At 49.1% G+C, this 13,286-nt stretch overlaps 1 protein-coding gene and 1 long non-coding RNA gene across 7 annotated transcripts in view; one reads left to right on the top strand and one right to left on the bottom strand.

The window, feature by feature from the left end:
* Nucleotides 1-13,286, bottom strand: part of LOC149747291 (uncharacterized) — an 85,380-nt gene that overhangs the window by 9,130 nt on the left and 62,964 nt on the right. For 3 of the 5 annotated variants that reach the window (XR_016387994.1, XR_016387991.1, XR_016387995.1), the window contains exons 3-4: nucleotides 10,053-10,309; nucleotides 110-8,103 (exon numbers count right to left, since the gene is read on the bottom strand). This is a non-coding gene — a long non-coding RNA (uncharacterized LOC149747291). The remainder of the gene's footprint in view (nucleotides 1-109; nucleotides 8,104-10,052; nucleotides 10,310-13,286) is intronic. The other 2 variants (XR_016387992.1, XR_016387993.1) reach the window with 2 other exon arrangements.
* SORBS1 (sorbin and SH3 domain containing 1) overlaps nucleotides 1-13,286 on the top strand; it is a 241,929-nt gene that overhangs the window by 218,469 nt on the left and 10,174 nt on the right. The window contains exon 25 of one of the 2 annotated variants that reach the window (XM_089897262.1): nucleotides 1,376-2,149. The exons of the other annotated variant lie outside the window; for it this stretch is intronic. Within the exon in view, the coding sequence (XP_089753388.1) occupies nucleotides 1,376-2,149 (774 nt within the window). The remainder of the gene's footprint in view (nucleotides 1-1,375; nucleotides 2,150-13,286) is intronic. 2 annotated transcript variants of the gene reach the window in all.

The raw sequence follows: 13,286 nt of genomic DNA, 5'->3' as shown, positions 1-13,286 counted from the left end.
AGGGGGAGAGAAATAAGCGCCATTGTCAGTTGGTCCAAAACTCTGTTCTGGGAGCATCACTTCCTGGGTGAAGCTGGTTGTCTGGATACCACCACTGTCCCATACATACCATGGCCAGTATGGTTCTCTTAGTCATCTTACTGGTCAAGATTGGCCTGTAGAAGACAAAGATTGAAAGAGAGAATTTCATGTGCTTATCCTCAGACATATAGACTGGATTCAGAGTATTCTTTGCAATCAAGAACCGGGTTGGAAAAGGAACTTAACAGTGTCTCTGTCTATACTGGGCTGAAAAGAAGTAGATTTATAGGCATAATAAGATCTTTGCTTGCCTGAACATTAATTGTGAACAAACTTGTTTTAAAATATAAATTATTCCAAACCCATCCCCACTTTCCCAAAGCCAAGAAAAAAATCAGACCTTGGGTTCAGGAGAGGCACAGTGGGGTGACTGCTTGTGAAATAGACTGACCATAAGTGGTAAGTTACAGGGAGTATGGCCAGAGAAATGAGAGCAGGACCTGGGGACACTTGGATGGTGCCTCTTTTCTCTCATCTTCTAATCATTTCCTCCTCTCCCACCTGCCACTGCTGACCCCAGGAGATGGTTCTTGGCAGGAAGCATGAGACGGGCTGACCCAGGGCTTCCTGCACAGCGAGATCCAGATCCTATGATCTCTCGAGGAGAGTGTGTGAGCCAGGCGCAGGGCATTCTGCTTCGTCATAGCATGGGGAACTCAACTAGATTTTTCGCTTGACTGTAGCCAAGTACAACTATAAAACAAGATGACTACGATACTCATACTCCTCTCTGGAAGGCTCTCTGCTGAGCCCCCCTAGAGAGAATAAAAGCCCAAGAAGGATCAGAGCAGTGGCAGGCCTTGTTAAACTTTTTTTTTATTGAAGTCTAGTTGACATACAATGTTATATTAGTGTCAGGTGTACAGCACAGTGGTTCAACCAGGCCACCTTTTTCTCCTCATGGCTCTGGGTCAAGGCTGCATTGGCAGAGGCAGTTGGGTGGGGTGAGGTGGGGAGCTTCCAGTGTGTCCCTTTACAAGTCTGATTCCGCAGACCAGCCGGCACCGTCTGTTCTTGCCCTGATGGGACCCTTTCTCCCATCTCCATACCGCGTGCTTCTCCATCCTCCCCCCGCCTGCACACACCTGCGCATCCACACGCATGCACCCACATCCCAGTTTCTCTCCCAACCTAACCAGATGATTTCCTTTTTGGACACCAGAGTGTCCTGCTCTTCCTCTCCATTTCACTCCTCTCCATATCGCCCTTGTGATTATTTTCCCCTTTTCTTCTCTGTGCTGACACTTGTGCCTTTTGCTTCTTTTGTTTTCCTCTCTCTCCTTTTCTTTTGAAGTTTCCCGGTCACAGCAAGCTCATCACGCCAGCCCCCTCATCTCTGCCCCACGCCCACCGAGCCCTGTCCCCTGAGATGCACGCTGTCACCTCTGAGTGGATCTCGCTGACCGTAGGAGTCCCGAGCAGGCGGCCTCTGGCCCTGACCCCACCCTTGCCTCCTCTGCCAGAGGCTTCTGTCTATAGCCCTGAACCCCTGGCCTTGTGGGCGAGGCCCAGCTCCTCCCTTACCCTCAGCCTCCCCCGTTCGGGCTGGTCGGCCTGGGCCACCCCACGCTCAGCAGTCTCCCCGCTGGCCCTGCCTCCCCCGCACAAAGCCTGCTCCCTGGCGCCCGGTTCCCAGACTTCCCTCCACGCCAGCGGAGATGGTGGTACCCACGTGCCACCTCCAGGGGTCCTCAAGGATAGCTTCTCCCAGCTGAGGCTTGGGCGTTCGGACAGGGTCATCTCGGAGCTTAGCGACGCCTTTAGCAGCCAGGGTGAGCGGCAGCCGTGGCGAGAAGGAAGTGGAGCACGTGAGAGGAAAGCAGACAGGGAGGCAGGTGAGAGATGCCCGGGTGGACCCGCCATCTCTAAGAAGAGCTGCCTGAGACCGTCAGACGTGGTCAGGTGTCTGAGCACCGAACAGAGACCCACAGAGCTCCACACCCCAGAGGAGAGCCGGCCCCGCAAGCCCCGGGGTAGCCCTTTCCCGGGAAGGGAGGCTGAGCCCTCAGAGCTGCAGAGAGGTGGCGAGCCGGCCGAGAGGAAGGCCGCTCGGACTGCCGCAAGCGAGGTAGGCCTGCAGCATGCCCGTGTGTGCCCGGGTGTCTTGGCCAGCAGGGTGGGCTCACCCCTGGCCGCGTGGACGCCTGTGAGAGCTGTTTGCTTTCTTGGGAACAAAAATATGACCCAGGAGGGAACGGAGGGGTCGTCCATTAAGGTGTCAGGGCTGGGACAGTGGAGGCAAAGGACAGTCTGTATTCTGGCCTCTCAAGGTGATTCAGAAGCGACCCCCACGTTGGGTACCTCCTGGGCTGGTGCAAAAGCCCACGAGAAGGAAGGCCTTCCTCCCGGCCCCGTCGTGCGGGGGGATGATCCTCGGTCTGCCCCAACACGGCTGAGAACGCCAGGCTTTGGTGTGGCTCCGTGTGATTTGGTTTTGTGTGCGACACGCTTCGTTTCCGTAACCCACGGTGCTCTGCCTGCCAGCGCTTAGCCGTGTCGGGTCTTCGTCCTGTCTCGTGTTTGTGTGGGAGCTGACTTGTTCACTGAAGAGCAAATGTGTTTTGGTTCTGTGGGGAGTGGCCCAGTGCTGGGCTCCTTGAATGGCAGGCCAGGTTTTTAGGTGACTGTCCCATTTTCTCTCCGGGTCAGCTATCAGGAATTGGGGGTTTGGACCAGGGCGGCCCTAGGATGTTTTGAGGGCTGAAAATTTGGGGGCAGGGGGTGATGAACGTAGCAGTTAGATCACGGTTCTAATTTTGGCTACGTTGTTTACTACCCCAGAAGTCAAAGATTTTGGCAGCTTCTCTAAAGCAGCCAGGTTTGAATGCCTGCTCACCTCTACTGTCCAGTGACTTGGGAGTGAGTTACTTCCCCTCTCTGAGCTTCAGTTTCCTCATCCATAAAATGGAGATTGACACCTACCTCAGTCTGGTTGAGAGGATTCCACGAAGTGATGCATGTAAAGTGCTAAGCACAGGGGCTGGGAACGGAATATGTCAGCACTTTACAAATGGAAGCTATCCGCTTTGGGTGATGGAGAGCTGCTTCTGGAACTGAGAACATTCTAGAATGTTTTTCGAACCAGATAGAATTCTTGAAGATGTCTCCAAATCATTTATTATCTACTGTGCACAATGTCCACGATAGACGATGCTTGATCCTCAGACCTGCAATCCCAGTTTCGCTTTAAAGTGTCATTTACTCAACAAGTAATTGATTCAAGGCCTGTAGACACCAGCCTCTGGGCAGGATACAGGGGTTATCTCATCTCTGCCCTTGAGGAGCCTTATGTTTCAGTGAGTCTGACGGACACAGCAGTAGAGGTGTGCTTGGAGGCCGCAGGAGCCCAGCGGCCTAAAGCACAGGTGAGGCCAGACCTGTAGCCCCAGCCTGTGGTGGGGAGTGGGGTATCATTGCTGCAGGGAAGGACAGTGTGGGATAATGATAAATAATCAGGCTTAGCCTCCCCACTGGTTTTCTCCTATGCAAAGTAGGAGTGGAACTCTGTCCCTCCCTCGAAGGGCAGTGTAAGGATTAAATGAGATGGGTGTGGTGCCTGGCATGTGGGAAGGCTCCCTAAAGTGGATTGTGTGGCCCTGAGGAAAGAGAATACCTGGGGAGGGTTTTACTTGGCCCGGGAGCAGGTGCTCCTGGAAGGGGTGTTCTTTGAGGAAAGAAGGGTGTGTCTAGTCAAGGAATGAATAGTTAGCTGGGGGAGAGCGGGTGAAGTGGCTGGTTGAAAAGAAGTGAATGTCTCAACACAGGAACAATTCTGTAAATGTTCTAAGTCAGCGCCTGGGGCCTGGAGGCCTTGTTATGGTCAGCAGTGAGTCATTGCGGCCTGACGCCAGGACCCAGTGTGCACAGGAAGTGCGCATGGCGCTCGCTCGGGTGAGATTAGTGGTACGCGCTTCCCGCTTCCTAACGAGGAGAGGAGGGGGCTGGCAACACAGAAAGCCAGGCTTGTTGAAGACTGATTTGCCTTTCTTGGTGGGCTTCCAGACCCCAAGTGCACCGCTTCCTGTCCCCTCCCTTCCTCCTGCTTTCCCAGCACGAGCCCCTTCTCCACGGCACCCGTCTTGCTCCCTGTTGAGAGTTGGGGGTTGTGCGCAAAGGGCTCCTGCCCACACACTCCCTCCCAAGCCCCTTTGCCTTCCCCTCCTGGCACTGGGAGCAGGATGGCAACCCGGGAAATGAGGTCCTGCAAAAGAAGCTTTCTGCCTCTTGAGGGCCTCTTTGGACGACAGAGCTAAAGATGGGAAGGGCTTGAATGACAGGTATTCTCTGGTGATCCAGTCAGAAGATGTGATCTCAGACTGTGTCACTTATTTGAATAAATGCATTCCAGACCAGTTTGCGTTATCAGGAGAACTGCCAGCCACTCTTGTCCTTGCTGTGCGGTGCTAAACCAGTAGTTCAATTTTGTTATCACTGTTGGGAAGCTAGGTTGAGTATCTGACCCATAAGTTGAGGGAATTTAACCTGAGAGCATGAAAAGACATTGGGAAATGTTATGACCATTGCCTCTTCCATTCAAGCATCTAGGATGTTCTAGGCACTGTGCTAAGTGCTGCAAGAGGCACAGAGGAGTAAACAGTGTCAGGGGCTCCCCTTTGCTCTCAGGAAAGTCTCTCCTCCTTCATGGGCTTAGGAAGGCCCCATGTGATCTGGCCCCTTAGACAGCAAGCCAGCCTCACCTTCCAAAGCCTCCCTTGCTTTGTATGTCTGGGAAATTCCCACCTGTCCTTCACTTTTCCACTTAGATGTTGCTCCTTCCAGGAAGCCTTTCGGAAGCCTTTCCTGACAACTTTTCCCTCCCCCTGCAAGACTAGATTAAATGCTGGACTTTGTGCTTTCACAGCTCCCTGCACCTGACCTAAGGGGCACTTATCAGCTCTATTGTATTTGTTCCTTTGTTTGTCACCATTAGAACATAAGGGACCAGAACCCCTGAGATATGGAAGGCACTCAGTGAATATTTTTTGAGTGAAAGAAAGAATACAATATGACTGACCCCAACTAAAGGAGTGTATGAGCTCCACTGGGGGAATAAGACATGTTCACAATTGTAACGCAGACAGGGAAGTAGGGTCACAAACAGTTCGGTCTGAGAGTTCAAGATGGGAAGAAATAATAAGCGGCAGGAAGAGGAAGATGGAAAGACTTTAAGAGAAAAGCGGCTTTTGATCTGGGGCTTAAAGAACTGGGAGTTTTATGATAGGTGAACAGCAGGAGGGCGGCTTTCAAGGCAAGCAAATAGCCCAGCCAAGCCCCAGGAGTGGGAACGTGAAAGGAGGGAGGGGAGTCGTGAGTTCCTGGTTTCACTGACGCTTCCGCAGGTGGATAGAAGGGGCTGGGAGCCGAGCTTGGAGGGCTGATTGGTGCCTCATGTGGATACTGGTCAGCACCTTCTCCCAATGTGTCTGGTCATCTTCCTCAAGTCCTGTGGCCCTTGCTAATTGCTCATCAGCATTCCCTAATTGTGTTAGTCCCTGCTTTGCTGCTTTCCTTCTCCTGAGTCACCTGTCCAGCCCAGCCCGCTGCCCCCATCTCTGCAGCTGTGAAAGGGTTTGACTTTTCACTCCTTTGTAGACTCCCAAGCTGATGAGACATTGGGTTGGTTGCTCGTGGGTGTTCTCTGAACAGCAGAAAGGGGTGAATGAGAGGTAGGGAGTGTTTAGGGGAAGCCGGGATCGTTGGGAAGGGTGCTGCACTGCAGGTCAGGATTCCTGGGCTCTAGCTCCCGCTTTGCCATGAGCCTGCTGTGTGTCTTTGGGTGAATCACTTCCTTTCTCTGGCAGCTTCCTAATCCATAAACAAAAGATTCAGACAAAGATAACTTCCTGTTAGCTTTGATAATCTATGATCAGCTAAAAATCCTGTGAATTTCAGTTACAAGGAGAGAGAAGAACAAATACAAAATTTTAAGGAGGGGGTTTATGATAGACCTGTGGACTTGCACAATAGAAAAACAAAAGCTTTCCCTTTTGTTTTTCGAGGGACAACTTAACCAATTGGACAAAGACATACGCACAAACACATCCAAAATGCCCAAGAGTTCAGAATTATCAACCAAGTTCTTGGATCTTGTTGCATGTAAATTTTGGCCAAGAAGGTTTAGGACAATTGGTCAAGAAAGTGAAGCGGAATATCATCTGGGAGATCTCCCCCATTGGCATCATCAAATATTTTCTGAGCTTTCCCCAGGATAGCACTGTTTGCAGATTGGCGTCCAGACTTCGTTGTTAAGAGCTCCTACAACTGAGTGAGAGATCCTCACAGAATTTCTGAATTTAAAGGCATCATCAAATATTTTCTGAGCTTTCCCCAGGATAGCACTGTTTGCAGACTGGCGTCCAGACTTCGTTGTTAAGAGCTCCTACAACTGAGTGAGAGATCCTCACAGAATTTCTGAATTTAAAAGAATCTTTAAATATCATCTACTCCAGTGACTCATAACTTCTTCTGGATCACAGAACCTTTGAGAATCTGAGGTTAGCTGAGGACTCTAGGCCAGTTGTTTGGGAAAGAGGGTGGCACCCATACAATTTTACATAAAGTTTTAGGAGATTCACACCTGAATCATTCTGAGAGCTCCCTAGGAGTCCACAGACCCCCCCACCCAGGTTACGAACCCCCAGTCTATTCTACTTTTACAATGACAGCACTGAGGCCTGAGAAAAGTGACAAAACCTATGTGATGTCAGTTTGGGTCCTAAAGAGGAGAAAGCCAACCAAACGGTAAAATCTGAGGGCATCACGTTTAAATAAAAGTATTCAGGAAAGCTCTGTGTCTTCAAAGCATCTGAGAAGCATAAGAACAAACTACAGCCTTAGAGAAAGGAGAGGAGAGAGGGAAAGACAACAGGAAGGTGTGCTTCGGTGAACTCAGAGGGAACATCCCTTACCGCATGGAAACTAGGTTAGTTCCCAGAAAGGTAAGAACAAAGGCATAGGCCCTCTTTGAGCATGGAAATCAGAAGTAGAAGGGAAAGCATGTGATGCAACTTACAAGAACAAAAAGAAAATTAAAAATGTTAAAATACCCACCTAATAAGGGGAAACATTTTCCTTTGACTCACTCAGAAGGGAAACCTCTAAATATATACAGAGGGTGTTCAACAGTGTACAGGATGGAGAGACATTGGCTGCAGTTCTTAGAAAAATGATCAGCAGGTATGCGCTCAACACCTAAGGTGCAGGGAACTAAGACCTGCAGTTGCAGTGTCCACCCCTACAAAGGTGTTAGGAGAAATGGAGGATTGCAGTAGAAACGCTCATGCCAGCTGCAGAGTACGGGGCGACTTAAGGTGGTCTCTTGATGGGTACCTCCCTCAGCTATTCTGATGTCTTCCCCTCTGGCAGAGCACAGCCCGGCAGATCAGGGTGTGTTGGGAGGGCAGGGAACTTGGAGTCAGAGAGAATGGGGTTCAAATCCTGGCGCTTCAATTCCCAACTCTGACATGTTGGGTCTTAGTTTTGTAAGATGAGGTAAATATTGATTGCCTTATTGAGTTATTATGAGGATTAAATGAGGTTTCCTGGAGATGAATGAACCTAGCACAGAGCAAGTAGCTGGGACTCGATAAATACTTGCTGACAGGGAAAAGAAACAAAGGTAGTTTATTTTATCCTCCTTACTCCATTCCGCCTAGGAGAGGAAGATGGGGTTGGGGGACAGAAGAAAGTAGAAGGTGGAAGAATTCTTTTACTTTGGTTATACAAATCCAGAATTTAGAACATTTAGAATTTGCACTCTGTAAATCAGTGCTTCTCGTTATTCTCTCTCACCTCGAGTAAATCAGTGCTTCTCGTTATTCTCTCTCACCTCGAGTACAAAGGCATCCTCTTGGAAAGCTTTTGGTTCCTTCATACTTGGATACGTATTTGCCATCACTCGTCTGATTGTTTTGGGAAAGAAACATACCCCGCCACAGACTATGAGAAGGCTGAGCGTGTTAAGTTTAGTGCTGCCATCAGATTCACGTTACAACAACGCCGATGTGTTGTCTGCGGACTGATCTGCAAGGAGATTGAGTCTAGGTGGTAAGCAGTTGAACTAACTGGTGGTAATTAGTTTTATACGTAAGCTGGGATCTTTTTCTTAATAAATGCAAGAGGAAAACTCAGTGGAGTCAGATTGTTCTGCAGGACCTGCGGAGGTTTCCTAGAGCTGAAAGCCAGGAGCCGAAGTCTTTCAGGTCTTCTAACTCCTCTGGCAGAGTTTGCCTGCGGTCTTCCAGGAGCTGCACCTCTCCCTCTACCATCCGGGCAGCTCCTCGCCTCCCACGCTGCCAGAGGTGAGCTCTCCAGCCACCCGGAGGTGACAGTCAATCTGTCCTCCACCGCATCTCCAGTGGGCAGTGAGTGGTGTGCTGGCCCCCTAAGCCAGCTCAGCCTTGCCCGGCCCTGGTCCTCAATTCATAGGATGAGCACAGCCTAATTACTACATTCGAACTTCAGAGCCAAAAAAGATGTTTATGTAAGTCATGCCAAAGCCTCTTATTTTCCAAAGAACTTGAAATCCAAAGAAGTTAAGCATTTTGCTCAAAAATCAATAAATTACTGGGAGACCCTGTCCTGGAACCCAGTTTCCTCCCTCCCAGTCCAGTGTCCCCTGGGAGGCCAGTGTGGGTCTCCAGAGAGGGGAGGTCTGAGGAGAAGAGATTTGGGGTATGTGATGAGCAGAGGCACGCCATCTCTGAGACATGCACGCAGGTTGGGAGAGCAGAGACTCGTGCCGCTTCTAGAGGGGCTCGGGGCCACGTGGAGGTGGAGTCCTCTGCCCTGTCCACGTCGCCAGGACTTCCTGATGGCCTCTAGCCTGGGGACATTTTATTTTGGGCTTCAAGGCTTTGGCACATGCCCAGAGCTGGAAGAGAATGCTTAGTAACTCATAGGAGCACCAGGTGTTTTTTGTGGATCCAGAGGGATTAACAGCCCCAGGGATGCAGGGTCAGATTTCTGAGGGACCGCTGTGAACTGAAGGTAGAAAGGCAGCAGGGCCACAGAGCAAGGACACATGAAGGGCTGCTCACTCGGAAGAATGAAACAAAAGCTCCAGGCCAAGAGGGCCGACTTGTGTTTCTGTGTGCAAATATGGAAGCAAAGCTGTTTCTGGATCAGCAATGATCACCTGCTTACTGTTGATCCGGGAGGGCAGTGCAGTGGGGCGGGGCGGGGGGCGCTGGTGGCTGTTTTTCTAAACATGTGAAAAACTGGAATGTATTTCCAAGAGTCTGAAATGTACTTAGCATGAGATAATAGTCCCTTTATCCCCAGCCCTGGCTGAGGTCCTGGTTAGAACTTTGTCCACTTTTAGGCTTACAGAAGGGTGTACACTAAGACCCGGGAGGGTTTGGCAGCATCACTGGCCAGCAGAAATATAACGTGAGTCACGTATGTAATTTAAAATTTTCTGGTAGTAAAATGGAGTAAGTGAAATTAATTTTAGTTATATTTGATTTAACCAAACATATCTAAAATAGTATCATTTTAATATATAATCAGGATCATTGTTGAGCTATTTTATACTAAGTTTGGGAAATAATTTTGTAAAAAATAATTTCGTAAAAAGTGTAAATAATTTTACACTTATGGCACAGTTCATACTGGCCCCATCTCAAGTGTTGAGTAGATACATGTGGCTACTGGCTACCATATTGGATAGCGTAAGTTCGGAGGAAGAGATATATAAAGCTGTATATGGTTAGAAAGTGGGACCAGGGAAAGACAAAACATACGCCCAAAGGGAAAAAATGTCTGAAAGTAAACAGCCTTCAAAGTGAAGGGCGAGTCCCTGTAATGGATATCAATGGTTTCCATCTCCACCAAAGGTCCACATGCTGTACCCACCTCTACTCCACCCACCCCACTCCCCCCCCCAAAAAACTGGTTTACATTTCCGCTGTATGAGATGTTTGGCTTAAATCTAAGGAATGCATTTCAAATAGGGAGAAACTGAATCTTACCTAACAGGATAAATATTTTTCTTGCTGTCTTCATTTATTCCACAGACGTTAAGTAAGCAACCAGGTGACTTCTCAGGGATGAGTTGAGTTTGTACTAGATGTTAAGTCTGTCTAGATGTGAAGGTTGCGGTGACGATCATCCTCTGGTTTGCACATGACCTGAGTCCAAGGAGGGTATTAGCTGGGTCAGGATCCCTTTTCAGAACTGCGGATCCTTGAGTTAACGATTGGATGATATCCATTACTGCACACTGGACCTTTTACACAAAGAAAAGGTATTCAAGAAAAGTTACAGTGCCTGTTTTCAGGAGAGGCAGAAGCTGGGTGTTGCTATCATCCTTACCCCAGCTATCCCATCATGAGCCAAGAGGGAGGTGGTATATGGCGACTAGAACCTGAGAGGTTCAGTACTCAGTGGCTTTGCCACCTTGTGAAAATCTTCAGAATTCCATGAGCCTTAAAATTTCCTTTTCTGCCCTCCCCAAGTCAAAGGGTGAGTATAAAAGTCATGTGAGGTAATGGACCTATATGTGCTTTTTTTTTTTTTTTAAGATGTTGGAGGTAGGAGTTTATTAATTAATTAATTAATTTTTGCTGTGTTGGATCTTCGTTTCTGTGCGAGGGCTTTCTCTAGTTGTGGCAAGCGGGGGCCACTCTTCATCGCAGTGCGCGGGCCTCTCACTATCGTGGCCTCTCTTGTTGCGGAGCACAGGCTCCAGACGCGCAGGCTCGCTAGTTGTGGCTCACGGGCCTAGTTGTTCCGCGGCCTGTGGGATCCTCCCGGACCAGGGCTCGAACCCGTGTCCCCTGCATTAGCAGGCAGATTCTCAACCCCTGTGCCACCAGGGAAGCCCCCCTATATGTGCTTTGAAAGCGACTTTAAAAAAAAAAAAAGATGCTTTACAAAAGAAAGGGACAGTGGGACCTCCCTGGTAGTCCAGTGGTTAAGACGCGGAGCTCCCAATGCAGGGGGCATGGGTTTGATCCCTGGTCGGGGAACTAGGATCCTGCATGCCACACGGCTCAGCCAAAGAAAAAAGGGATAGTAAAATATCAAGTGGTTCTTAATGTAGCTGATTCACCAAACCTCTTTTAAATTTAAGTGTGAAATATTTGCTAATGATTGATTCCAGTCACTCCTTTAGGATTAAAGTTGATTCGAAAGATGCTATGGGGCTTTGGTAAACTGGAGGTCATGTCAATAAATTGTCTGCATCCTCTCCTTGTACTGCACTTGACCTGAGGTTGTTAGGCCACCAGCTGGAGTTTGGAAATATTTTCTCTCTTTATGAGAACTTTTATTTTCCTGAGGTGAGCCAGACCCACCAGTCTTGGCACACTGTAGCTAAAGAATCTCGGTGTTGGGTAACTGAGGTGCTCTTCAGCCTTGCTCCCCAAAGTTGGTCTGTGGACCAGCAGCATGGGCACCACCAAATAGAAATGAACAGGCTTAGGATGCATCCCAGATGTGTCAGATGGGAATCTGCATTTTTAACAGGATCCCAGGTGAATCTGACATACATTAGAGTTTGAGCAGCAGTGTTCTACAATATCCCATCTAGCAGAAGTCAACACAGCCTCAGCTTGAACAGCTGCTGGGACTGACCACTCACTTCCTCTCGAGGCACTCCCTTCTGTTGGACAGCTCTCATGTTCAGAAAGTTTTACCTTCTATCAAGTCAAAATCTGCCTGTAGGTATCACCCACTCAGTGCTGCCACACAGAAGCCCATATAGTAGATGCTTGGGAGTGTCATCATTTTCTCTCTAATTTGTTATGCAGAAGCCTTGATCCAGAGGCTGGATGGGCAGTGAGTGGGGCCACACAAGGTCAGCTCCCAGTCACCTGGCAAAGGCCCGCGGGTCCTGAGACGTCTTCTAAAGAGCAGAACCCTTGCAGTTCTGTCTCTTCTCCCCGAGTCCAAGGGCGCTGGTTTAAGAGATTCCAGTTTGGAGAACTTGAAAAGGTTTTCCAAAAGGATGAGAGTATAGAAGTGATGGCTGGGATGAAAGCTGGTCCTGCAGGCCGTGCTAATGGATGAGAATTTACAGCGGAGATGAACAGGAAGGGATGGTGTGGTGAGGCAGTGTTACCTCTTGCTAGCTGTGTGACATTGGGGAATGCACTAAACCCCTCTGAGCATCCGCTTCCTGGGCTTTAAAAGAAAATGGGATGATAAACCCTGTCCTGCCTGTCTCCAGGGTTTCTGTGGGACTCATTGAAAATAATGTCAGTGAGCACACTTAATAATGAGGGAAATGGTCCGAGGATGAAAGAGAAGGTCCAACGGGACAGTAGGTGAATCCAGGAGGCAGGTCTACCACTAACTTGCTGGCTGACCTCAGGGGAGGCCCTCACCCTCTCTGGGCCTTCCTGTGAAACAAGTGGGTCACACACTAAAGATCTGAGTGCTCTTCTAGAAGGCCCTGGAGTTGCTGTGACTCATCACTATTATTGCACGTTACCTGGAGGGTTTCTCCAAGGATGGCTCTTCAAATACTCATTTAGGGAGACTTCTTAGAGCTTGGATTTGAATCCTCTCTGGGATAAATAATGCCAGACATTCTTCCAGTGAAGGCCTGGCCTGTGCTATAGGATCCTTACTTAAAAGACAGATCCGCTTGGCCATGACTGCACCTTATTTCCATGTCAGCATGTGGGACCTAAGCTGGTGAGTGAAGAGTGATAGTTTCATTTCTACCACTGTGTCAGGACACACCATCCTGTTTCTGGAAGCAAGCTCTGCCCCATGAGATATCAGAACTCATCGATCGCATACTTAGCTGGAGAGTATCATGTGCACGTTTTTCCTGGGGAACAGTCTCACTTGATACGTCACATATTACCAAGGAGTTACGCACGGGAAAATGGCATACCTGATACTTTTATGAGCCTGCTCTGCCAGAGGAGGTTCCCAGTCAGAATAAGTGGAACTGGCTTTTGGTACAGCAGCCCTTCCATAGATGCTTGCCAGCTGAGAGCAAGGGGACCAACGTGTGTGGTTACAGAGGGACATAACTGTTCCTTAAGGTAGCCCTTCTGTGTCTCTTCCCTGCCAATCTGGGGTCCCTGTGTTGTTCATTCTCACCTCACTGCAGCCATGTTCCCAACTGCTCATTTCATTGCCTGGAACCTTGCTTCTAACTCTGTACATTGCATTTTCTCCTCTGCACCCACCGTGTTGTCTTGGAAACTCGGTGGCCATAGGCCACGAGTATCCGGTGTCATTGAATG

The sequence above is a fragment of the Delphinapterus leucas genome, chromosome 16 (genome assembly GCF_059928025.1).
Source record: "Delphinapterus leucas isolate spDelLeu-1000000601 "Yukka" chromosome 16, BTC_Dleu_Yukka2, whole genome shotgun sequence".
NCBI lineage: Eukaryota > Metazoa > Chordata > Mammalia > Artiodactyla > Monodontidae > Delphinapterus > Delphinapterus leucas.
The sequence above is the reverse complement of the archived record's forward strand: the minus strand, read 5'-3'. Positions and strand labels throughout refer to the sequence as shown.